The sequence below is a fragment of the Leptodactylus fuscus genome, chromosome 2, assembly GCF_031893055.1.
Source record: "Leptodactylus fuscus isolate aLepFus1 chromosome 2, aLepFus1.hap2, whole genome shotgun sequence".
Taxonomy (NCBI): domain Eukaryota; kingdom Metazoa; phylum Chordata; class Amphibia; order Anura; family Leptodactylidae; genus Leptodactylus; species Leptodactylus fuscus.
In genome coordinates this window covers 283,732,465-283,757,452 of record NC_134266.1, presented here as the reverse complement: position 1 = coordinate 283,757,452, position 24,988 = coordinate 283,732,465, and the positions used below count along the sequence as shown (strand labels likewise).

At 51.4% G+C, this 24,988-nt stretch overlaps 1 protein-coding gene across 1 annotated transcript; it reads left to right on the top strand.

Moving 5' to 3' along the window:
* Nucleotides 1-384: 384 nt before the first annotated feature.
* LOC142196234 (serine/threonine-protein kinase SBK1-like) lies at nucleotides 385-12,169 on the top strand. The gene is made up of 8 exons (XM_075266448.1): nucleotides 385-527; nucleotides 802-977; nucleotides 1,165-1,367; nucleotides 1,674-2,245; nucleotides 9,898-10,000; nucleotides 10,867-10,968; nucleotides 11,303-11,443; nucleotides 12,071-12,169. Exons 1-8 carry the CDS (start codon nucleotides 385-387, stop codon nucleotides 12,167-12,169), a joined length of 1,539 nt encoding a protein of 512 aa, XP_075122549.1.
* Nucleotides 12,170-24,988: the final 12,819 nt, after the last annotated feature.

Below are 24,988 nucleotides of genomic sequence, written 5' to 3'. Positions count from 1 at the left end.
AATTAAACAAAATGATGTGACATTTAGAAGTGAATTTAGAATGTTTTTTCAGTAATATTTTTCTTCAGCGCTGACAATTACACATTTACAAGGGATAAAAAGAGGAAATGTCTCCAGAATTTGTTCTGAAATTTCCCCGGAATACAAATCCCCCCGCACTTACCCCAGACATTGGCCCAGGATTGTATATTGTGAATAAGGCCTTTGTTGTAGGTTTCTCCTGATACTGTTGTGTTTACCATAGACAATGCCATTGTGTACAGTGCAGAAGCCGCCCCCGCAGACCCCATTCATATGGATTTACCCCCAACAAGTCCACCAAAGACTTAATGTCAATATAGAAATTCATATGGAAATGAAGGCGCCAAGTGTTGGCCAATGACAATGTCCCCTCCATCTACAATCTCCTCCCTCCTCCTGGATATAAACCATCTCAGTGACATCCAGTGCACATTGTACAAGAGGACTCCATCAGTGACCATCATCTCTTCCAGGAGGAGCAGAGATCTTCAGGCTTCATCTGTAAGGTAAATCCATGTTTAGTACATAGCACAGGCTATAGAGATGATATGATATAAAGCTCCAGCAGACAGAGGTCTCATGTAGTATGGAGTAGTCATCTCCTGCCACTAGATACTGCCATATAGTGTAATAAGAGCCGAGACAGCGGGGCATCTTCTGAATGTTGGGGCAGTCTTGGACATGTAGTCTGGGGCACAAGCCATGACTTCCCAGACCTCTACAATACCGCGGTTTTCTTCTGTTGTAGTAAACTAAATGCTATTTCTTTGTTTCATCCAGAATGGCCGCCCAAATCAGTGACGTGACCAAGAACATGGCAAAACATCTGCTGAATCTGGTTTCAGAGACATCTAAGAACCTCAGGATGAAGGATGTGGCCGACCACTTTGAGCTCTTGCAAGAACTCGGATCGGGATCTTATGGATCGGTCTTCATGGGAAGACACAAACACTCAGGTGAGACGATGGATGATTATTGTGATGACTGGTTTAGTTTCTTACCTTAGTCCTGTATCTGAATACCCTGAAATATTGAGCGTTCATCTCCACTAACCTTGTCGTCTTGTGATGGCTCCTCTATAACATTATTGATCTTCATGTTGTAGAATATGACGGTGACTTATAATATTAATGTCATCAACAGGTCAGATCGTTGCGGTCAAAATGCAAGCCAAGGAGAAGACCGCGGTGGATAACTTCCTCCTGGAGTACGGCATCTCCCTCACCCTCAGCTGTCACCCGCACATCATCCAGACACACGAGATCGTCTTCCACACCCCTAAGGAGTTTGTATTCATTCAGGAATTGGCCCCGGCAGGGACTCTTCAGTTCATCATTAAACCTAAGGTGAGATCCTGAATTATTATTTTTATTTGTTTCATTGTCGCCCCCATTAGAGTTCTTATCCACAAATATGTCCAGGTATGGAACAGTGTAAGACCATATAAGATGGTAGATTTACTATACAGGAGACGGGTGAGCTGGTGGTAGACTAAGTTATCAGGACATATTGGTTACAACCCCTAAAAACTGAGAACTTGTACAATTGTCTCTTGGTATAAGATAAATACAAGTCATGAGGACTCTTCTCTAAGACAAGTTTGTCCTGTCTTCTGTTCAGCTGTGTGATCTCTTGTGTTGTCTTCTTCTCAGGTCGGGATGCAGGAGGACATGGTGAAGCGTTGCGTCCCACAGATAGCCAGCGCTCTGGAGTTCATACACAGCAGAGGAATGGTCCATCGAGACCTCAAGCTAGATAACATTCTTCTGATGGACGCCGAGTGTCATCACATTAAACTGGCAGACTTTGGACTCGCCCGGCTCCAGGGCACACATGTCCCTACTGTTTCCTGGCTTAAACCTTACACCGCCCCAGAACTCTTACGGAGGAGACCAGGAGATCAGCTACTACTACAGTCCAGCTTTGACATGTGGTCTTTTGGTGTTCTCGTGTTCACTGCCCTTAATGGATTCTTCCCCTGGCAAGAGGCGCTGGGACGTGATGCCAACTACAAAAAATTTGCCTGGTGGCAGATGAGAAAGGACCCTTCAAAAGCACCAGAAAAGTGGAAGAAAGTCTCAGTGGAAGCCAGAAGAATGTTTTGGAATTTATTGTCCGTAAATCCTGATCGGGGCTCAGCCATGGATATCCTGAAATATCTTCACCTACCATGGAAAGTGGAGGAGCCTTCAGAAGACATGGCAGATATACCAGCACCCTACCGGTAAGATGAAGACCGTACGATGTCCACGCTGGGGTCTCATCAAGCAGAGAACAGAATCAGTTTGTGGTTGTAAATAGGGTTGAGCCGATCTTGAGATTTCAGGAATGTTTTTAAAATCCGATTTCCGATCATTTTCCATCTGATCCCAATTTCGATCCTAATGCAAGTCAATGGGATTTTTTAATGATCGAAAATTGGATTTTAAAAGCGATCCTGTTCACTACACAGCGTGGACTCCAAAAATTGAAGGGTTCAAGGCTTGAAGGCTTCAATTTTTGGACTCCATGCTGTGTAGTGATTAAAAATTCAGACGGCTACTCATTCCCCCTGCTGTCCAGTTACCTGCACAGAACCGCTGCCGCTCCTCAGAGCTCCGGCCGTTGTTCTATGTCTTCTCCTCTGTCATTCACATGTCGGCAGGGAGGCGGGGGCGCGTACAGCGCTCTGCCGGCATGTGAATGACAGAGGAGAAGACAGAGAAGAACTTCCGGGAGCTCCGGGGAGCGGCAGCGGTTCTGTGCAGATAAGGGTGAGCGATCGGGATCGGAATTCCGTTACCGATCTTTTTTAGGCGGGATCGGAACCCAATCACGATTGTGAAATTTACTCGATCGCCGATCGGAATCCGATCTTTTCTGAGGAGATAACTTGTATATTGTTGGGTATCCAACTGCTGAGATACACACTGATCAGGTGAATGGGGTCTTTTCCCGTTTTCTGAAGGTAGCAGTGCTAGTACAGTGTGTACAGTGCTATATTTGTTGTCACCCCTTTATTCCCAGCACCCATATTGATAGGCTTGTAGCTGTTTGCCCTGTCCAATCACTGCCCATTTCCAATTGGGGACCCCTGTTCTCATTATTGGGGGTCTCAGCAGTTGGACCATCACTAATATATACATTGCCCCCTCCCCCCAGTCTATGGATAGGGGATTCCTTTCTCTGATGAGAGTACCCCATTAACCATTTAAGGACTGGGCCTTGTTATTTTTATCATCGCAGTCCTCGAGCCATAACCTTACTTTTCTCTCTGTTAGGGTTGAGCCGATTTTGAGATTTCAGGATCGATTTTAAAATCCGATTTCCGATCATTTTCCAGCTGATTCCGATCGTGAAATTTGCTCGATCGCTGATCAGGATCCAATTTTTCCCGATCCCAATCACTCAATCTTGAGATTTCAAAATCTGATTTCCGATCATTTTCTAGCCGATTGCGATTGTGAAATTTGCTCGATTGATTGGGATACGATCTTTTCCGATCCCAATCACTCCACCTATTCCAGGTGGTACAAGTACAATGGGGGGGATGGGTTGCATGCTGTCTGTGAGCAAGAGTGGGAATGAGGGTGCAGATTGTGAGCAAGAGGAGGGAATGGGGGGTTGCAGACTGTGAGCAGAGGGGTACATGGCTGTGCAGGCTGTGGGTGAGAAAGAGGGGAGGAATTGTGGTGCAGACTATGTGAGCAGGAGCAGGATATGGGTGATGTCCGTGTGTGAGGAAGAGGGGTACATGGGCGTGCAGGCTGTGTGTGACAAGAGGGGTACATGGGCGTGCAGGCTGTGTGTGAGCCAAGAAGGTGATGTGGGGGTGCAGGCTTTGTGTCAGAAAAAAGCAAGAATGGGTGGTGGAGGCTGTGAGTGAGCAAGAGTGTGGTGGAATGAGGGGTTCCCCCCTCCAGATCACCCTCTTGCTCGCACGCAGCTTGCACCCCCATTCTCTCCTTTTGTTTGCACCCCCTCTTTCTCATACACACACTTAAACCCATTCCCCCCTCTTGCTCATACACAGCCTGCACCCCCATGTCCCCCTCTTGCTCACACATGGTCTATTCCCCCATTCCCCCCTCTTGCTCATACACAGCCTGCACCCCCATGTTCCCCCCTCTTGCTCATACACAGCCTGCACCCCCATGTCTCCCTCTTGCTCATACACAGCCTGCATCCCCATGTCCCCCTCTTGCTCATACACAGCCTGTTCCTTCATGTCCCCCTCTTGCTCACACACGGTCTATACCCCCATTCCCCCCTCTTGCTCATACACAGCCTGCACCTCCATGTTCCCCCCTCTTGCTCATACACAGCCTGCACCCCCATGTCCCCCTCTTGCTCATACACAGCCTGCACCCCCATGTCCTCCTCTTGCTCATACATAGCCTGCACCCCATGTCCCCTTCTTGCTCATACACAGTCTGCACCCCCATGTCCCCCTCTTGCTCATACACAGCCTGTTCCTTCATGTCCCCCTCTTGCTCACACACGGTCTATACCCCCATTCCCCCCTCTTGCTCATACACAGCCTGCACCTCCATGTTCCCCCCTCTTGCTCATACACAGCCTGCACCCCCATGTCCCCCTCTTGCTCATACACAGCCTGCACCCCCATGTCCTCCTCTTGCTCATACACAGCCTGCACCCCATGTCCCCTTCTTGCTCATACACAGTCTGCACCCCCATGTCCCCCTCTTGCTCATACACAGCCTGTTCCTTCATGTCCCCCTCTTGCTCACACACGGTCTATACCCCCATTCCCCCCTCTTGCTCACACACAGCCTGCACCCCCATGTCCCCTTCTTGCTCACATACAGCCTGCACCCCCATGTCCCCCTCTTGCTCATACACAGCCTGCACCCCCATGTCCCCTCTTGCTCATACACAGCCTGCACCCCCATGTCCCCTTCTTGCTCACATACAGCCTGCACCCCCATGTCCCCCTCTTGCTCATACACAGCCTGCACCCCCATGTCCCCTTCTTGCTCACATACAGCCTGCACCCCCATGTCCCCCTCTTGCTCATACACAGCCTGCACCCCCATGTCCCCTCTTGCTCATACACAGCCTGCACCCCCATGTCCCCTTCTTGCTCACATACAGCCTGCACCCCCATGTCCCCCTCTTGCTCATACACAGCCTGCACCCCCATGTCCCCTCTTGCTCATACACAGCCTGCACCCCCATGTCCCCTTCTTGCTCACATACAGCCTGCACCCCCATGTCCCCCTCTTGCTCATACACAGCCTGCACCCCCATGTCCCCTTCTTGCTCACATACAGCCTGCACCCCCATGTCCCCCTCTTGCTCATACACAGCCTGCACCCCCATGTCCCCTCTTGCTCATACACAGCCTGCACCCCCATGTCCCCTTCTTGCTCACATACAGCCTGCACCCCCATTCCCCCCTCTTGCTCACACACAGCCTGCACCCCCATGTCCCCTTCTTGCTCACATACAGCCTGCACCCCCATGTCCCCCTCTTGCTCATACACAGCCTGCACCCCCATGTCCCCTCTTGCTCATACACAGCCTGCACCCCCATGTCCCCTTCTTGCTCACATACAGCCTGCACCCCCATGTCCCCCTCTTGCTCATACACAGCCTGCACCCCCATGTCCCCTTCTTGCTCACATACAGCCTGCACCCCCATGTCCCCCTCTTGCTCATACACAGCCTGCACCCCCATGTCCCCCTCTTGCTCATACACAGCCTGCACCCCCATGTCCCCCTCTTGCTCACACACGGTCTATACACCCATTCTCCCTCTTGCTCAAACACGGTCTATACCCCCATTCTCCCTCTTGCTCACACACAGCCTGCACTCCCCCATTCCCCCCTTTTTGCTCACACACAGCCTACACCCCCTTGTACCCCATGTAGAAGACATGCGCCACTCTTATGGTAATAAGTGATAGTAAAAACTGATGACAAGTGATACATTTTTGCATCAGTTTTGGCATCAGTTGTAATGACTAAAGTACAAAACAGTTGATACTGATACAACTGACACATGTGAACCTACCCTTATGGATCCTGGCTTCTGGTCATGGCCGCCAGTGCTTCCCCCTTTTGCAGAGGCTGTGAGCAGGAGCCAAGATCGGTAAGTAAGGTCGCGGTCCCATGAACCCCACAAACACTATGATTATACCCAGGGGAGGTGAGGTTAACATAAAAACACTGTTACTTACCTCCCCTGACTCCAGAAGGCTTCAGGCCTACTTTTGCGATGTCCCAGACGTCACATGGGCCGAGCTTGCGTCCTTATGTTTCGTGAAGCAAGCCCCAGCTCAAGTGATGTCTCTTCCATCATTGAAGATGGCCGGTATCAGCAAGGAGTGCGATGGAGCCCAGGAGAGGTAATATTTGTATCTGATTATTATACTCTAGGGTCTGAGAAGACACCAGAGTATAATAGTTGTTCATGGATGGTCCACAAAGGGAGGAGAAGAAACAGCTCTAGCAAATGATACACTAAATGTGCGGTCAGAGAAATAGGAAGAAAACCTAGAGAGAGCGCAGAGGCCAATAGAGCCGAGCACAGTGAGGAGGAGTTTGTGGTCTATGGTGGCAGATACTGCTGAGAGATCCAGAAGAATCAGTAGTGAATAGTTCCCTTTAGATTTAGCCGTCAGGAAATTGTTGGAGACCTTTGTGAGGGCCATTTCTGTAGAGAGAAAACCTGATTGTAAGGGGTGCAGAAGAGGGTGAGCAGAGATAGCGGATTAGGTGGGAAGAGACCAGGAGTTCCAGGAAGTTAGAGATGAAGGGGAGGTTAGAGATGAAGGGGAGGTTAGAGACGAAGGGGAGGTTAGAGGTGAGGGGGAGGTTAGAGACGAAGGGGAGGTTAGAGGTAAAGGGGAGGTTAGCGACGAAGGGGAGGTTAGAGAAGAAGGGGAGGTTAGAGATGAAGGGGAGGTTAGACGTGAAGGGGAGGTTAGAGGTGAAGGGGAGGTTAGAGATGAAGGGGAGGTTAGAGATGACGGGTAGGTTAGAGATAAAGGGGAGGTTAGAGATGAAGGGGAGGTTAGAGATGGAGGGGAGGTTAGAGGTGAAGGGGGGGTTAGAGATGAAGGGGAGGTTAGAGATGAAGGGGAGGTTAGAGACGAAGGGGAGGTTAGAGGTGAAGGGGAGGTTAGAGATGGAGGGGAGGTTAGAGATGGAGGGGAGGTTAGAGGTGAAGGGGGGGTTAGAGATGAAGGGGAGGTTAGAGATGGAGGGGAGGTTAGAGATGAAGGGGAGGTTAGAGATGGAGGGGAGGTTAGAGATGAAGGGGAGGTTAGAGATGGAGGGGAGGTTAGAGATGAAGGGGAGGTTAGAGATGGAGGGGAGGTTAGAAGTGAAGGGGAGGTTAAAGGTGAAGGGGAGGTTAGAGATGAAGGGGAGGTTAGAAGTGAAGGGGAGGTTAGAGATGGAGGGGAGGTTAGAGATGAAGGGGAGGTTAGAGATGGAGGGGAGGTTAGAAGTGAAGGGGAGGTTAAAGGTGAAGGGGAGGTTAGAGATGGAGGGGAGGTTAGACATGGAGAGGAGGTCAGAGGTGAAGGGGAGGTTAGAGATGAAGGGGAGGTTAGAGATGGAGGGGAGGTTAGAGATGAAGGGGAGGTTAGAGATGGAGGGGAGGTTAGAAGTGAAGGGGAGGTTAAAGGTGAAGGGGAGGTTAGAGATGAAGGGGAGGTTAGAGATGGAGGGGAGGTTAGACATGGAGAGGAGGTCAGAGGTGAAGGGGAGGTTAGAGATGAAGGGGAGGTTAGAGATGGAGGGGAGGTTAGAGGTGAAGGGGAGGTTAGAGATGAAGGGGAGGTTAGAGATGAAGGGGAGGTTAGAGCTGAAGGAGAGGTTAGAGACGAAGGGGAGGTTAGAGATGGAGGGGAGGTTAGAGATGAAGGGGAGGTTAGAGACAGGTCGGTAGTCAGCAGCACAGGATGGACAAGGGAGGGGGTTTCAGTAGTGGGGATATGACAGCGTGTATGAAGAAGGAGGGAAAGATTCCAGAAGAGAGAGAAAAGTTAAATATTATAGTAAGGTGAGTTGTAACCGCAGGGGACATAGACCGGAGGAGGTGTGACAGAGGAGGATCACTTGTACAAGTAGTGGGGTGAGAAGAAGAAAGGAGTCGGGAGACTTCATCTGTTAGGGTCCATTCACACGGAGTAAACACGTGCTCATTTTGGCACAATACACATGTAAAAATAAGACTCCCATTCTCTTCAATGACATTTTTTTACACATGTAAAAGAACACGTCAAAATTCACATGTAAAATGTCATTGAAGTCAATGGGAGTCTTATTTTTACATGTGTATTGTGCCAAAATGAGCGCGTGTTTACTCCGTGTGAATGGAGCCTTACTGGGACAAATAATGAGAGTTCACAATGAGGAGGGAAGGGGACTGACGTTGCTTGGAGATTGGGTTATTTCCTTTTGAATGTTGTCGATTTTGTCTTTAACCCCTTCCCACCGCGGGGATTTTTCGATTTTTGTTTTTGACTCCCCGTGTTCTAAACATATGAGGTCTTAATGTTTGCGGGACAAATTTTTCTTCCTGATGCCGCCATTAATTATTCTGTATAATGTCCTGGGAAGCTGGAAAAAAATCAGAATGGGGTGGATTAGAAGAAAAACTGCATTTGTGCGACATTCTTACGGGCTTCGTTTTTACGGCAATCACTGCGCAGCCAAAATGACCTGTCCCCTGTTCTGTGTTTCGTTACGATTCCGGGGATACCAAATTTATATGGTTTTATTTACATTTTAACCCCTTAAAAAAATCCAAAACTGTGCCAACAAAATTTTATTCTAAAAGTCGCCATATTCTAACAGCCGTAACTTTTTATACGTCCGTGTACGGGGATGCATAGGGCGTCTTTTTTTGTGGGGCCGGGTGTACTTGTTAGTTCTACCATTCTGGGGAATTGCTATTGCTTTGGACATTTTGTAAACTCATTCAAATGAATGGGTTTAAAAAGTGACTGCTGATTTCCGTCTCCCGTCCAGTTTCTCGGGCAGAAGACAGAAACCTGAAAGCGTAGACCAGGCGCAGGTGTGAACCCGCCCTCATGCCACCGGGTCCAGACTTCTATCCGCAGTTGTGAATAAAAAGTCTGGTTATGTACGTTACAGCTTAGTAACTCCATGGGCCTCATAGTAATAGCAGTTACCCCGTCATGTCCCTCACATTAACCCCCGTGTGCCTCACATAAGGGTTACTGATATGTGAGACATATGGCGGTAATAATTATCTTCAGCATTAAGGTCCTTTATTAGTACCTCCATATGTCTCACATATCAGTAACTCTTATGTGAGGCACACAGGGGTTAATGTAAGGGACATGATTGGGTTAATTGCTATTAATGTATAGCATATGCAGTTACTAAAACTAGTTTAATAACCCCAAATTCCTGACATTAAATTCCCCCCTCCTGTCCCCCAGTAGGTACCTGGTGGTTTTTTACTTTCACTTTGCTGTATGTTGCTCTTCTCCTCCTCCTGGGGGAGACTTTGCAGGATGCAGAGGGCAGGAGCTGAGCTGTAGCAGCAGCAAAGCTTCACACGGCCACGCCCCCAATGCTGAGCTGGAGACTGGAGGAGACGGGGCTATAACCAGTCATACAGCAGCTCACAGAGCCTTCCCCGGAGTCTGCAGCTATATGTAACTACAAAGCCCAGCAGCCGCTGCACAGTGAGTGCCCTCACCCTAACATAGGCCCTGTGGACCAGTGAAACATGCCCCGCGGATCAGTATGTCAGTATATAATCTATCCACACAACAGGACATCGGTATGTCAGTATATAATCTATCCAGAGGACATCAGTATGTCAGTATATAATCTATCCACAGGACATCGGTATGTCTCTGAGAGCGCAGTCTTTGGCGATTTCCTCAGTCCGATTACTGCTCCTATACACCCCTGGGTGTCCGGTCTTGCCTGCTCCCTGATACCAGAGAGGAACCCTCTGCAAATCATTAATTCCTCACATCTTGACCAGGTGAGAGCTCTACATGTATCACTTTGAATTCCCTGCACTTGGAATGACTACACTGTGCAGCTCGGTGCTGGCTTTCTGTTTTCTTTTTGAACCATTATTGGTCAGGACCTTGTTGCCCCCTAGTGGTCGGGCCTTGAACTGCAGTAATATTTATCCTGCTCACAGTGAAATGACTAAATCCCAGAGGGACCAGGCCCTCACCAGTCCAAATTCCAGAGAAAATACCAAATTCTTATGACCCCTTTGCAAGACACCCACAGGGGAGGGGATAAGTTGTTGCAGATCGCCCTGTAAGTCTACCCCGCACTGCCAGCAATTATTTCACCAATAGCCATATATTTCCTGTGCACCCCCAAACAAGCATCCTGTACCTCTCTAGTGCACCCCCATAGTGGTAATAATCTCTCCACAGCTCAGAGTGCCCCAAACAAGTATCACTCAGCCCCCCATGTGTTTTGTAAGGCCAAAGCCCAACGTGGTGGTAACAGCAAAAACCGCAGCGTATTCCAGTCCCTGCAAAGTGGAGAGCGAATCCCATCCACACATTGCAGAAGAATACCCGCAGCCGAAATTTAGCAATTTCCAAAATAGTTGTGTTTAGGAAAATTGCAGCATGTCAATCATAGCTATGGAAACACCAGCGGTTTCCCTATACGTAGAAAGGATGACCGGAGCGGCGCTGCATCACGTGTAGAGAATGTGACTAGGGGTGGACAGTAGGGGGACCAATAGGCTTCTTTGGCGCAAAGCTGGCTTGGGGGAGGAGCTTAAGCATGCCGGGTTTGACTGGGCCACACGTCTGGAAGTGAGCCGCGGGACTCAGCCATCAGTTGTGCGCTGACTTGCTCCCTGCGCTTGCTCTGCAGTTTAATGTAGAAGCTATGGCCTCCATCGAACAGCTCTTGGAGCAGCTCCGCACTGCTGCTGATGTCCACGGAGAGGCCTGGCTCCAGGGACAGCTTGCTGGGGTAATACCTCCATCGGGGCATCCCCCCCTCGGCTATAGTACCAATGGTTGAAGCTACAGGGCAGCGGGCACGCAGGACTCGCCCCCCTGCTCATCTCAGCCCTGATGGGACTGCACCACAGGCCAGGAGACGTAGCAGTCCCTCAAGGGCCCCTCCAGGCCGGACACCGGTTTCCAATGCACAGTGGCACAGTGGTCTGGGAGGAATCCCTCTAGCCTCCTGGCCCGTTCAGACACAGGGGTCCCCAGTAATAGCCATGGTGCCAGGGCCCCTGCAGTCACCAGGCCTGCTATTTTCCAACAGGGTACCATGGCCCCCTCTTGTGATGTTCCAGGAGGAGGGTCACCCAGTCGTCCTGCTGCTGGTCCTGTTTCCCATCCCAGTGGACATCTTTGCAGAGATGGAAAAGGCAACAACGGAGGCCAGCAGGGTGCAGGATCTGCAACTGGTGGGCACACAGCTCCTACGCAGTCGGGTGAGTACCCCTCTTTGTCTTGTCCGTTTCCCCCAATATTAATGTCCCAGGGTTCAGGTGTAGTGGGGGTCATGTTCCCCTGTGGGTAGCGCAGGTAACGAGGGATTTATGGAACTCCTGGGTAGTGTTAGAGAGCTTTTGTCACGTTGTGAGCAGAGTATTTCGGGTTCTCCAATTGCGTCATGGGTTCCCCCGACGTCAGCGCCAGTGCAGGGTCAGGGTTTCACGGTGGCGGCAGCAGGTGTGATGGTGTCAGTGCAAACAGAGAAGGAGAAAGTTGATTCGGTGTGTATTGACGATAGGGCCCATATAGGAGGATAGGGCGCAGATTTAAAGAAGGAAGTTAAGGAAAAGATCTGGAAGGACGAGTATGTGGAGAGCTTTTCTTTGCTCCCTTTGGCTAAGTTTAGCTTAGATAAGAGTAAGAAGGAGGACAGTAAAAAAGAGGAGGAGGAAAAGTGCAGATGGCGATTGATCCCGCAAACTTTTGCAAACTGGATGCAAGCCTTTTGCACCCTGGCTAGTATCAACGGTGAGAAAGTGACGGACAATTGTTCGGCTCTTTTTTTGCAATTTGGATTCTATTAGCGAGGCAGTGACATTGCCAATTCTTTATCTCGTTTCCAGTGGGAGCGGTTTCCATCCTTGGCTCCGAGGGCGGAGAAGGTGGGCATTCCTTGTCCTCCGGAATTATGGGAGCTGGTCTGCGAGGAGCGGGGCAGTTAATATGGGCATCATTGTCGCTTGGCACATGGGATAGGTATAAAAGGGGTTGGGCATTATGGAAGCATTGGATCGAGGAATTAGGACCCTTGGAGGGCGATTCGGATAGAGTGGGGGCTTTGTTATTGTTACTGAGTCAATGGGCTGCGGAGGGGTCATCAGTGACGCGGGTGAATATTTTTGTGGCAGCTGTTTCTTTTGGTTTCAAATTTCAAGAACTTTCGAGTCCAGTGAGCTTTGTGTGGGTTTCGCAGGGGCCGGGGCGCCACCGACTCTCGGCGCCCTGTCACTTTCAGGTTGTTAGAGCGGATTGGGGGTTGCTTAGTGAGGTTGTGTAGTTCTGATTTTGATTGTGTGTTGTTCCGTTTTGCTTTTGCATTGGCTTTTTTCAGGGCCTTTAGGGTTGGGGAGTTGGTGTCTCCGTCGGTGAGTAGGCCTGGTGGGTTGCAGTCTGGCGACATAGTATTGTTAGGGGGGGCGTTGGTAGTATGTATTCGCCAGTCTAAAACTGACCAGGCGGGTAAGGGTAAGTTTGTGCGTTTGGAGCTGAGTCTGGGTCAGAGATGTGTCCAGTTCATTGTTGGGAGGACTTCGCTATCCCCTATCAGGGAGTCTGGTTCGTTGTTAAGACATGCAGATGGTTCCTTTTTGTCACAGTACCAGTTTACAGCAGCGTTCAGGCGCGGCCTAGAGTCGTTGGGTTTGGATAATAAGTCATATGCTCCACACTCCTTCCGCATAGGCGCGGCAACGGAGGCTACAAGTTGGGGGTTTAGCCCCGATACAGTTAGACGCAGGGAGGTGGGAGTCTCATAGGTACAGATCGCACATTAGGCCTCAATTATAGGTGTTTTCATGTATGCATGCGGTTGTAGTGTTTTCTTTTCTTTCAGGCCGGGGAGTCGTTTGGTTTGGCTCTTCGGCCACTTCTTCGTTTACTGGGCTGGCATGTGCCCCAATGGGCGTCAGCGGGGTGCGCAGTTTAATTTGGAAAATGCTGCTGCCTGAATTTCACAGGTATGCTAGGTTAGATTGTGCGCCTGATATTGTGGTGATACATGCATGGGGCAATGACTTGGGGGTTCGTCCTGTTAGGGACCTTATTAGAGACATAAAGTACGACCTTTTGAGACTTTGGTCATTGTTCCCCAGGCTTATAATTGTGTGGTCTGATATCGTGCCCAGGAAGACGTGGCGAGTGGCCCGTTCTGTGCAAAAAATTAATAAGGCTCGTATCAAGGTCAATAAGGAAGTTGCAGGGTTCGTTGCTAGAAATGGGGAGTTTGCGTTCGGGACTCTGAGTTGGAACCTGGTCAGGGCGAGTTTTGGTTAAGAGATGGGGTACATTTGAATGCCATGGGCACTGGGTATTTAGAAAGGTGTTGAGAGGGCCCTGGAAGTGTGGCGGGTCTCTCACAATTAAGGTTTTAAGGTGTTTTAGCTTTGGCGGGCAGAGTCCTTGGTGATGGTGGTAAATTGGGGAGTGATAAAGGGGTGGAGTCACCAGTAGGCTCCACCTTCATCATCCTGTAGTTCATTGGTGGTGGTTCGCCTGGCGCTTTCTGGTACATGGGTACGTGTCATCTTTACTTGTGGTGCCGCTGAGCCGGTGGTCGTGGCTGACGGTAAGTATTTATAGATGTGGTTATGGTAGCGCCAGGCCAGTGATGTGTGATCTTCGTTGCCCAAGGACTCTTACCCAGGTTATTCATGTAAATTTATGGTAATTTATTATCAGTATTAAACTGTTCATTTATGTTGTTTGTTAATAAATATGGCTGCTGTGGCCGATTAAATCCATTCTGGGTGTGTCTTGATTCCCAAATGGGGTTACTGGGGCTAAGCTGGGTGGAAAGGTGACCAGGGTGGGTTTGTTTGGCAGTAGCAGCACTTGATTGGGTTCATTTAGGGGCCTCCGTAATCTGCAATGCCGAGTCATGGAAGCAGAAAGTCCGCCGAGGAAAACTCTGCAAACTGCGTGAAAAGCGCTACAGGAAATCACTATGCGTTTCCACAGAGGTTTGTCCCACAAGGCTTTTTGGCTGCGTCCAACTACTTGAGGCCGTATCCTAAAGCACATTATCTATCGCCCATGCACCGCCAATGGAGGAGGTTCTTTACGCCTCTCATGCAAACCTAACACAGATATGAAAGATTCCTCCATTCTTCATGAGCCTCTTGTGCATCGCCAACCCCGCAACCTTCAGTGCATGGAGCACACACAAGCACCCCCCAGCTCTCCAGCCCACCATGCACCCCACAGTACACCCTGCACCCCACATCTCCCCCCCACTACACCATACACCCTACATCTTTCACCCCACCCCACAGTACACCCTGCACCCCACATCTCCCCCCCACTACACCATACACCCTACATCTTTCACCCCACCCCACAGTACACCCTGCACCCCACATCTCCCCCCCACTACACCATACACCCTACATCTTTCACCCCACCCCACAGTACACTCTGCACCCCACATCTCCCCCCCACTACACCATACACCCTACATCTTTCACCCCACCCCACAGTACACTCTGCACCCCACATCTCCCCCCCACTACACCATACACCCTACATCTTTCACCCCACCCCACAGTACACCCTGCACCCCACATCTCCCCCCCACTACACCATACACCCTACATCTTTCACCCCACCCCACAGTACACTCTGCACCCCACATCTCCCCCCCCACACACACTACACCATACACCCTACATCTTTCACCACACCCCACAGGACAGTACACCAGGCACTTCACATCTGTCCATGTTCCTCCACTGCAATGGGATGGTCGTGACTAAAGTGGAGTTGCTCCTGGTAGGTGTGAAGTCACAGGAGGGGGTGGGGCCGCTCTGAGGAGGGCGGGGTCTCAGCCATCACTACTCTGTGCTGTGTGGAGGAATCGGGAGCTGAGAACATGGAGATGGAGAACAGAGAGTAGTGAGGACTGACTTGTGGTAATGGAGGATGGAAGGGGAGAGAGAGGATTAATTTGCATGGGACTGCATGTTGGGTAAGGCTGAGGGGAGAGAGTGATGTAGTTACATAGGACTGTGTCCACACAGTATTATATGCCGAGCAATGCCCCCCTCTACACACAGTATTATATGCCCAGCAGTGTCAGTGTTCCTCCCCACACACACACACAGTATAGTGTCCCCCAATACAGTATTATATACCCATCAGTGTCCCCCAATACAGTATTATATACCCATCAGTGTCCCCCCACACGCACAGTATTATATACCCAGCAGTGTCCCCACACACGCACAGTATTATATACCCAGCAGTGTCCCCACACACGCACAGTATTATATACCCAGCAGTGCCCCCCCACACACAGTATTATATACCCAGCAGTGTCCCCACACACAGTATTATATACCCAGCAGTGTCCCCCCCCCACAGTATTATATACCCAGCAGTGTCCCCCCACATGCACAGTATTATATACCCAGCAGTGTCCCCCCCACACAGTATTATATACCCAGCAGTGTCCCCCCACATGCACAGTATTATATACCCAGCAGTGTCCCCCCCCACAGTATTATATACCCAGCAGTGTCCCCCCACATGCACAGTATTATATACCCAGCAGTGTCCCCCCCCACAGTATTATATACCCAGCAGTGTCCCCCCACAGTATTATATACCCAGCAGTGTCTCCCCACACAGTATTATATACCCAGCAGTGTCCCCCCACACACAGTATTATATACCCAGCAGTGTCCCCCACACAGTATTATATACCCAACAGTGTCCCCCCCACACAGTATTATATAACCAGCAGTGTCCCCACCCACAGTATTATATACCCAGCAGTGTCCCCCCACAGTATTACATGCCCAGCAGTGCCCCCACCCCACAGTATTATATACCCAGCAATGTCCCCCCACACAGTATTATATACCCAGCAGTGTCCCCCACACACAGTATTATATACCCAGCAGTGTCCCCCCCCACACAGTATTATATACCCAGCAGTGTCCCCCCACACAGTATTATATACCCAGCAGTGTCCCCCCAAAAAGTATTATATACCCAGCAGTGTCCCCCCACAGTATTATATACCCAGCAGTGTCCCCCCCACACAGTATTATATAACCAGCAGTGTCCCCCCCCACAGTATTATATACCCAGCAGTGTCCCCCCCCAGTATTACATGCCCAGCAGTGCCCCCACCCCACAGTATTATATACCCAGCAGTGTCCCCCCACAGTATTACATACCCAGCAGTGTCCCCCCCACACAGTACTATATACCCAGCAGTGTCCCCCCCCCACACAGTATTATATACCCAGCAGTGCCCCCCCACAGAGTATTACATACCCAGCAGTGTCCCCCCCCAGTATTATATACCCAGCAGTGTCCCCCCCACACAGTATTATATACCCAGCAGTGTCCCCCCACAGTATTATATACCCAGCAGTGTCCCCCCCACACAGTATTATATAACCAGCAGTGTCCCCCACAGTATTATATACCCAGCAGTGTCCCCCCCACACAGTATTATATACCCAGCAGTGTCCCCCCCACACAGTATTATATACCCAGCAGTGTCCCCCCCCACACAGTATTATATACCCAGCAGTGTCCCCCCACAGTATTATATACCCAGCAGTGTCCCCCCCACACAGTATTATATACCCAGCAGTGTCCCCCCACACAGTATTATATACCCAGCAGTGTCCCCCCCACAGTATTATATACCCAGCAGTGTCCCCCCACAGTATTATATACCCAGCAGTGTCCCCACCACAGTATTACATACCCAGCAGTGTCCCCCCCACACAGTATTATATACCCAGCAGTGCCCCCCACAGTATTATATACCCAGCAGTGTCCCCCCCACACAGTATTATATACCCAGCAGTGCCCCCCACACAGTATTATATACCCAGCAGTGTCCCCCCACAGTATTACATGCCCAGCAGTGCCCCCACCCCACAGTATTATATACCCAGCAGTGTCCCCCCACACAGTATTATATACCCAGCAGTGTTCCCCCCAACAAAGTATTATATACCCAGCAGTGTCCCCCCACACAGTATTATATACCCAGCAGTGTCCACCCACACAGTATTATATACCCAGCAGTGTCCCCCCCACACACAGTATTATATACCCAGCAGTGTGTCCCCCCACAGTATTATATACCCAGCAGTGGCCCCCCCCACACAGTATTATATACCCAGCAGTGTCCCCCCACAGTATTATATACCCAGCAGTGTCCCCCCCCCACACAGTATTATATAACCAGCAGTGTCCCCCCCCACAGTATTATATACCCAGCAGTGTCCCCCCCCCACAGTATTATATACCCAGCAGTGCCCCCCACAGTATTATATACCCAGCAGTGTCCCTCCACACAGTATTATATACCCAGCAGTGTCCCCCCACAGTATTATATACCCAGCAGTGCCCCCCCACAGTATTATATACCAAGCAGTGTCCCCCCACACACACAGTATTATATACCCAGCAGTGTCCCCCCCACACAGTATTATATACCCAGCAGTGTCCCCCCCCACAGTATTATATACCAAGCAGTGTCCCCCCCCACAGTATTATATACCCAGCAGTGTCCCCCCACACGCACAGTATTATATACCCAGCAGTGCCCCCCCACAGTATTATATACCAAGCAGTGTGTCCCCACACACACAGTATTATATACCCAGCAGTGTCCCCCCCACTGTATTATATACCCAGCAGTGTCCCCCCCACAGTATTATATACCCAGCAGTGTCCCCCCCCCACTGTATTATATACCCAGCAGTGTCCCCTCCCCACAGTATTATATACCCAGCAGTGTCCCCCCCACTGTATTATATACCCAGCAGTGCCCCCCCACTGTATTATATACCCAGCAGTGTCCCCCCCACAGTATTATATACCCAGCAGTGTCCCCCCCCCACTGTATTATATACCCAGCAGTGTCCCCCCCCCCACAGTATTATATGCCCAGCAGTGCCCCCCCATACTGTGTGCACTGGGCCACTATGGGACATAATACTGTGTGCAGGGGCCACTATGGGACATAATACTGTGTGCAGGGGCCACTCTGGGACATAATACTGTGTGCAGGGGCCACTATGGAGTAAAATACTGTGTGCAGGGGCCACTATGGGACATAATACTGTGTGCAGGGGCCACTATGGGACATAATACTGTGTGCAGGGGTCACTAAGGGACATAATACTGTGTGCAGGGGTCACTATGGGACATAATACTGTGTGCAGGGGCCACTATGGGGTATAATACTGTGTGCAGGGGCCACTATGGGACATAATCCTGTGTGCAGGGGCCACTATTATATGCCCAGCAGTGTCATAATACCTCCCCCCCCCCCCCACACACACACACAGTATAGTGTCTCCCAATACAGTATTATATACCCAGCAGTGCCCCCCCCCCACAGTATTATATACCCAGCAGTGTCCCCCCATACACACACAGTATTATATACCCAGCAGTGTCCCCCCCACACAGTATTATATACCCAGCAGTGTCCCACACACACACACACACACACACACACACACACACACACACACACACACACACACACACACACACACACACACACTATGGGGGATAATACTGTGTGCAGGGGCCACTATGGGACATAATACTGTGTGCAGGGGCCACTATGGGACATAATACTGTGTGCAGGGGCCACTATGGGGGATAATACAGTTTGTAAGGTCCACTATGGGGGATAATACTGTGTGCAGGGGCCACTATGGGACATAATACTGTGTACAGGGGCCACTATGGGTCATAATACTGTGTGTAGGGGCCACTATGGGACATAATACTGTGTGCAGGGGTCACTATGGGACATAATACTGTGTGCAGGGGCCACTATGGGACATAATACTGTGTGCAGGGGTCACTATGGGACATAATACTGTGTGCAGGGGTCACTATGGGACATAATACTGTGTGCAGGGACCACTATGGGGCATAATACTGTGTGCAGGGGCCACTATGGGACATAATACTGTGTGCAGGGGCCACTATGGGGGATAATACTGTGTGCAGGGGTCACTATGGGACATAATACTGTGTGCAGGGGCCACTATGGGACATAATACTGTTTGCAGGGGTCACTATGGGACATAATACTGTGTGCAGGGGCCACTATGGGACATAATACTGTGTGTAGGGGCCACTATGGGGGATAATACTGTGTGCAGGAGCCACTATGGGACATAATACTGTGTGCAGGGGCCACTATGGGACATAATACTGTGTGCAGGGGCCACTATGGGACATAATACTGTTTGCAGGGGTCACTATGGGACATAATACTGTGTGCAGGGGCCACTATGGGACATAATACTGTGTGCAGGGGCCACTATGGGACATAATACTATGTGCAGGGGCCACTATGGACATAATACTGTGTGCAGGGGTCACTATGGGGGATAATACTGTGTGCAGGGGCCACTATGGGGCATAATACTGTGTGCAGGGGCCACTATGGGGGATAATACAGTTTATAGGGGCCACTATGGGGGATAATACTGTGTGGAGGGGCCACTATGGGACATAATACTGTGTGCAGGGGCCACTATGGGACATAATACTGTGTGCAGGGGCCACTATGGACATAATACTGTGTGCAGGGGTCACTATGGGGGATAATACTGTGTGCAGGGGCCACTATGGGGGATAATACTGTGTGGAGGGGCCACTATGGGACATAATACTTTGTGCAGGGGCCACTATGGGGGATAATTCTGTGTGCAGGGGCCACTAAGGGACATAATACTGTGTGCAGGGGCTACTATGGGGAATAATACTGTGTGCAGGTGCCACTATGGGGACATAATACTGTGTGCAGGGGCCACTATGGGGCATAATACTGTGTGCAGGGGCCACTATGGGGGATAATACTGTGTGCAGGGGCCACTATGGGGACATAATACTGTGTGCAGGGGCCACTATGGGACATAATACTGTGTGCAGGGGCCACTATGGGACATAATACTGTGTGCAGGGGCCACTATGGGACATAATACTGTGTGCAGGGGCCACTATGGGACATAATACTGTGTGCAGGGGTCACTATGAGGCATAATACTGTGTGCAGGGGCCACTATGGGACATAATACTGTGTGCAGGGGCCACTATGGGACATAATACTGTGTGCAGGGGCCACTATGGGACATAATACTGTGTGCAGGGGCCACTATGGGGCATAATAAAGCGAACAGGAATGTGTACATACCTCCCAACCGTCCCGATTTCCCGGTCCCGGTTGGAGGTATGTCCCAATTTCAACTCAGATCTGCGTCCAGAGGAGCAGTTGAACACATATGCAGCTGAAGCACGGAGCTGACACAGGTCAGCTTCGCCGCTGCGCGCCTCTCTCGCTGACACGTATGCGGCTGAAGCAAGGAGCTGAACTGTGTCAGCTCCTCGCTTCGACGCTGCTGCCGGCTACTGGCTTGTAGACGCGATGTGACATCATCACATCGCGTCTACAAGCTAGTAGCCGGCGGCAGCGGCGACGCGAGGAGCTGACCTGTGTCAGCTCCTTGCTTCAGCTGCATATGTGTCAGCGAGAGAGGTGTGCAGAGAGCAGCGAGGGAGCGGAGGAGAAGGTAAGTGTAATGTGGAACATGAAACTGGGGGCAGATGAAGGAGAGGATGGCATGACACTGGGGGCAGAGATTGAGAGGACGGCATGACACTGGGGGCAGAGATGGAGGGGACATGAATCTGGGGGCAGAGATGGAGGGGACATGAATCTGGGGCAGAGATGGAGGGACATGAATCTGGGGGCAGAGATGGAGGGGACATGGATCTGGGGCAGAGATGGAGGGACATGAATCTGGGGGCAGAGATGGAGGGGACATGGATCTGGGGACAGAGATGGAGGAAAATGAATCTGGGGCAGAGATGGAGGGACATGAATCTGGAGGCAGAGATGGGGGGACATGAATTTGGGGGTAGAGATGGAGGGGACATGAATCTGGGGGCAGACATGGAGGGGACATGAATCTGGGGGCAGAGATGGAGGGGACATGAATCTGGGGACAGAGATGGAGGGACATGAATCTGGGGGCAGAGATGGGGGGACATGAATCTGGGGGCAGAGATGGGGGGACATGAATCTGGGGGCAGAGATGGGGGACATGAATCTGGGGGCAGAGATGGAGGGACATGAATCTGGGGGCAGAGATGGAGAGGACATAAAACTGGGGGCAGAGATGGAGAGGACATGAATCTGGGGGAAGAAATGGAGAGGACATGAATCTGGGGGCAGAGATGGGGGACATGAATCTGGGGGCAGAGATGGGGGACATGAATCTGGGGGCAGAGATGGGGGACATGAATCTGGGGGCAGAGATGGAGGGGACATGAATCTGGGGGCAGAGATGGAGGGGACATGAATCTGGGGACAGAGATGGAGGGAGATGAATCTGGGGGCAGAGATGGGGGGACATGAATCTGGGGGCAGAGATGGGGGGACATGAATCTGGGGGCAGAGATGGGGGACATGAATCTGGGGGCAGAGATGGAGGGACATGAATCTGGGGGCAGAGATGGAGAGGACATAAAACTGGGGGCAGAGATAGGGGGACATTAATCTGGGGGCAGAGATGGAGGGGACATGAATCTGGGGCAGAGATGGAGGGACATGAATCTGGGGGCAGAGATGGAGGGGACATGGATCTGGGGCAGAGATGGAGGGACATGAATCTGGGGGCAGAGATGGAGGGGACATGGATCTGGGGACAGAGATGGAGGAAAATGAATCTGGGGCAGAGATGGAGGGACATGAATCTGGAGGCAGAGATGGGGGGACATGAATTTGGGGGTAGAGATGGAGGGGACATGAATCTGGGGGCAGACATGGAGGGGACATGAATCTGGGGGCAGAGATGGAGGGGACATGAATCTGGGGACAGAGATGGAGGGACATGAATCTGGGGGCAGAGATGGGGGGACATGAATCTGGGGGCAGAGATGGGGGGACATGAATCTGGGGGCAGAGATGGGGGACATGAATCTGGGGGCAGAGATGGAGGGACATGAATCTGGGGGCAGAGATGGAGAGGACATAAAACTGGGGGCAGAGATGGAGAGGACATGAATCTGGGGGAAGAGATGGAGAGGACATGAATCTGGGGGCAGAGATGGGGGACATGAATCTGGGGGCAGAGATGGGGGACATGAATCTGGGGGCAGAGATGGGGGACATGAATCTGGGGGCAGAGATGGAGGGGACATGAATCTGGGGGCAGACATGGAGGGGACATGAATCTGGGGGCAGAGATGGAGGGGACATGAATCTGGGGACAGAGATGGAGGGACATGAATCTGGGGGCAGAGATGGGGGGACATGAATCTGGGGGCAGAGATGGGGGGACATGAATCTGGGGGCAGAGATGGGGGACATGAATCTGGGGGCAGAGATGGAGAGGACATAAAACTGGGGGCAGAGATAGGGGGACATGAATCTGGGGGCAGAGATGGAGGGGACATGAATCTGGGGGCAGAGATGGAGGGGACATGAATCTGGGGCAGAGATGGAGGGACATGAATCTGGGGGCAGAGATGGAGGGGACATGGATCTGGGGCAGAGATGGAGGGACATGAATCTGGGGGCAGAGATGGAGGGGACATGGATCTGGGGACATAGATGGAGGAAAATGAATCTGGGGCAGAGATGGAGGGACATGAATCTGGAGGCAGAGATGGGGGGACATGAATTTGGGGGTAGAGATGGAGGGGACATGAATCCGGGGGCAGACATGGAGGGGACATGAATCTGGGGGCAGAGATGGAGGGGACATGAATCTGGGGACAGAGATGGAGGGACATGAATCTGGGGGCAGAGATGGGGGGACATGAATCTGGGGGCAGAGATGGGGGGACATGAATCTGGGGGCAGAGATGGAGGGGACATGAATCTGGGGCAGAGATGGAGGGACATGAATCTGGGGCAGAGATGGAGGGGACATGGATCTGGGGCAGAGATGGAGGGACATGAATCTGGGGGCAGAGATGGAGGGGACATGGATCTGGGGACATAGATGGAGGAAAATGAATCTGGGGCAGAGATGGAGGGACATGAATCTGGAGGCAGAGATGGGGGGACATGAATTTGGGGGTAGAGATGGAGGGGACATGAATCCGGGGGCAGACATGGAGGGGACATGAATCTGGGGGCAGAGATGGAGGGGACATGAATCTGGGGACAGAGATGGAGGGACATGAATCTGGGGGCAGAGATGGGGGGACATGAATCTGGGGGCAGAGATGGGGGGACATGAATCTGGGGGCAGAGATGGGGGACATGAATCTGGGGGCAGAGATGGAGGGACATGAATCTGGGGGCAGAGATGGAGAGGACATAAAACTGGGGGCAGAGATGGAGAGGACATGAATCTGGGGGCAGAGATGGAGAGGACATGAATCTGGGGGCAGAGATGGGGGGACATGAATCTGGGGGCAGAGATGGGGGGACATGAATCTGGGGGCAGAGATGGGGGACATGAATCTGGGGGCAGAGATGGGGGACATGAATCTGGGGGCAGAGATGGAGGGGACATGAATCTGGGGGCAGACATGGAGGGGACATGAATCTGGGGTCAGAGATGGGGGGGACATGAATCTGGGGACAGAGATGGAGGGACATGAATCTGGGGGCAGAGATGGGGGGACATGAATCTGGGGGCAGAGATGGAGAGGACATAAAACTGGGGGCAGAGATAGGGGGACATGAATCTGGGGGCAGAGATGGAGGGGACATGAATCTGGGGGCAGAGATGGAGGGGACATGAATCTGGGGACAGAGATGGAGGGACATGAATCTGGGGGCAGAGATGGAGGGGACATGAATCTGGGGACAGAGATGGAGGGACATGAATCTGGGGCAGAGATGGGGGAAATGAATCTGGGGGCAGAGATGGGGGGACATGAATCTGGGGGCAGAGATGGGGGACATGAATATGGGGGCAGAGATGGAGAGGACATGAATCTGGGGGAAGAGATGGGGGACATGAATCTGAGGGCAGAGATGGGGGACATGAATCTGGGGGCAGAGATGGAGAGGACATGAATCTGGGGGCAGAGATGGGGGACATGAATCTGGGGGCAGAGATGGAGGGGGACATGAAACTGGGGGCAGAGATGGAGGGGGGACATGAAACTGGGGGCAGATGAAGGGTGTATATGAAACTGGGGGAGAGATAGAGGGGGGACATATAATTTACTGGTGACTGTAGGAGGATTATACTGTGTGCGGGCACATGAAAAATTAACGAGTGGGCGGAGTCAACACAAAAGTGGGCGTGGCTAAATTTGCTGCGGCGCGCTACGCATGCCGCACATTTTGTCCCTCTTTCGGTTCTTCAAAAGTTGGGAGGTATGTGTGTAGGAGGGGGTCGCTCGAGGTCTTCGGCACCGATGTCGGTTGAGGGGTGGGGGTGGGGGGGGGGTGCATGTTAAAATTTCGCCATGGGGCCCCGCCATTCCTAGTTACGCCACTGGGCTCAGCTAATAGCTCATACACTGCAGGCCATGTCTTATATAGAGAAGTATAAGGTTTAGATATAATCCTCCTCCGCTCATTATTTGCAGCCGCAAAATAGTGCGGCGCATACGATCCCCGCTCCCATTGAAATCAATGGGAGCGTGAACGGCCCGCAAAAGCTCACGCGGCGTCTACGTGTCATATCACGCGGCACGTTACACCGTGTGAACCCTCCCTAAGGTAAGTTTTGGGGCTTCATCTGGTTTTACCTAGGACTGGACCTGAAGACATTGAAGTCAGGCTGCAGAGCATCATA

Bases quoted from the DNA above. Each gene is read 5' to 3' on its own strand.
- LOC142196234 (XM_075266448.1), top strand. From the start codon at position 385: ATGTCCCCTCCATCTACAATCTCCTCCCTCCTCCTGGATATAAACCAT. The intron at 10,969-11,302 runs GTAATACCTCCA...GTGATGTTCCAG, and splicing joins TCCAGGGACAGCTTGCTGGG to GAGGAGGGTCACCCAGTCGT. The intron at 11,444-12,070 runs GTGAGTACCCCT...TCTCGTTTCCAG, and splicing joins CACAGCTCCTACGCAGTCGG to TGGGAGCGGTTTCCATCCTT.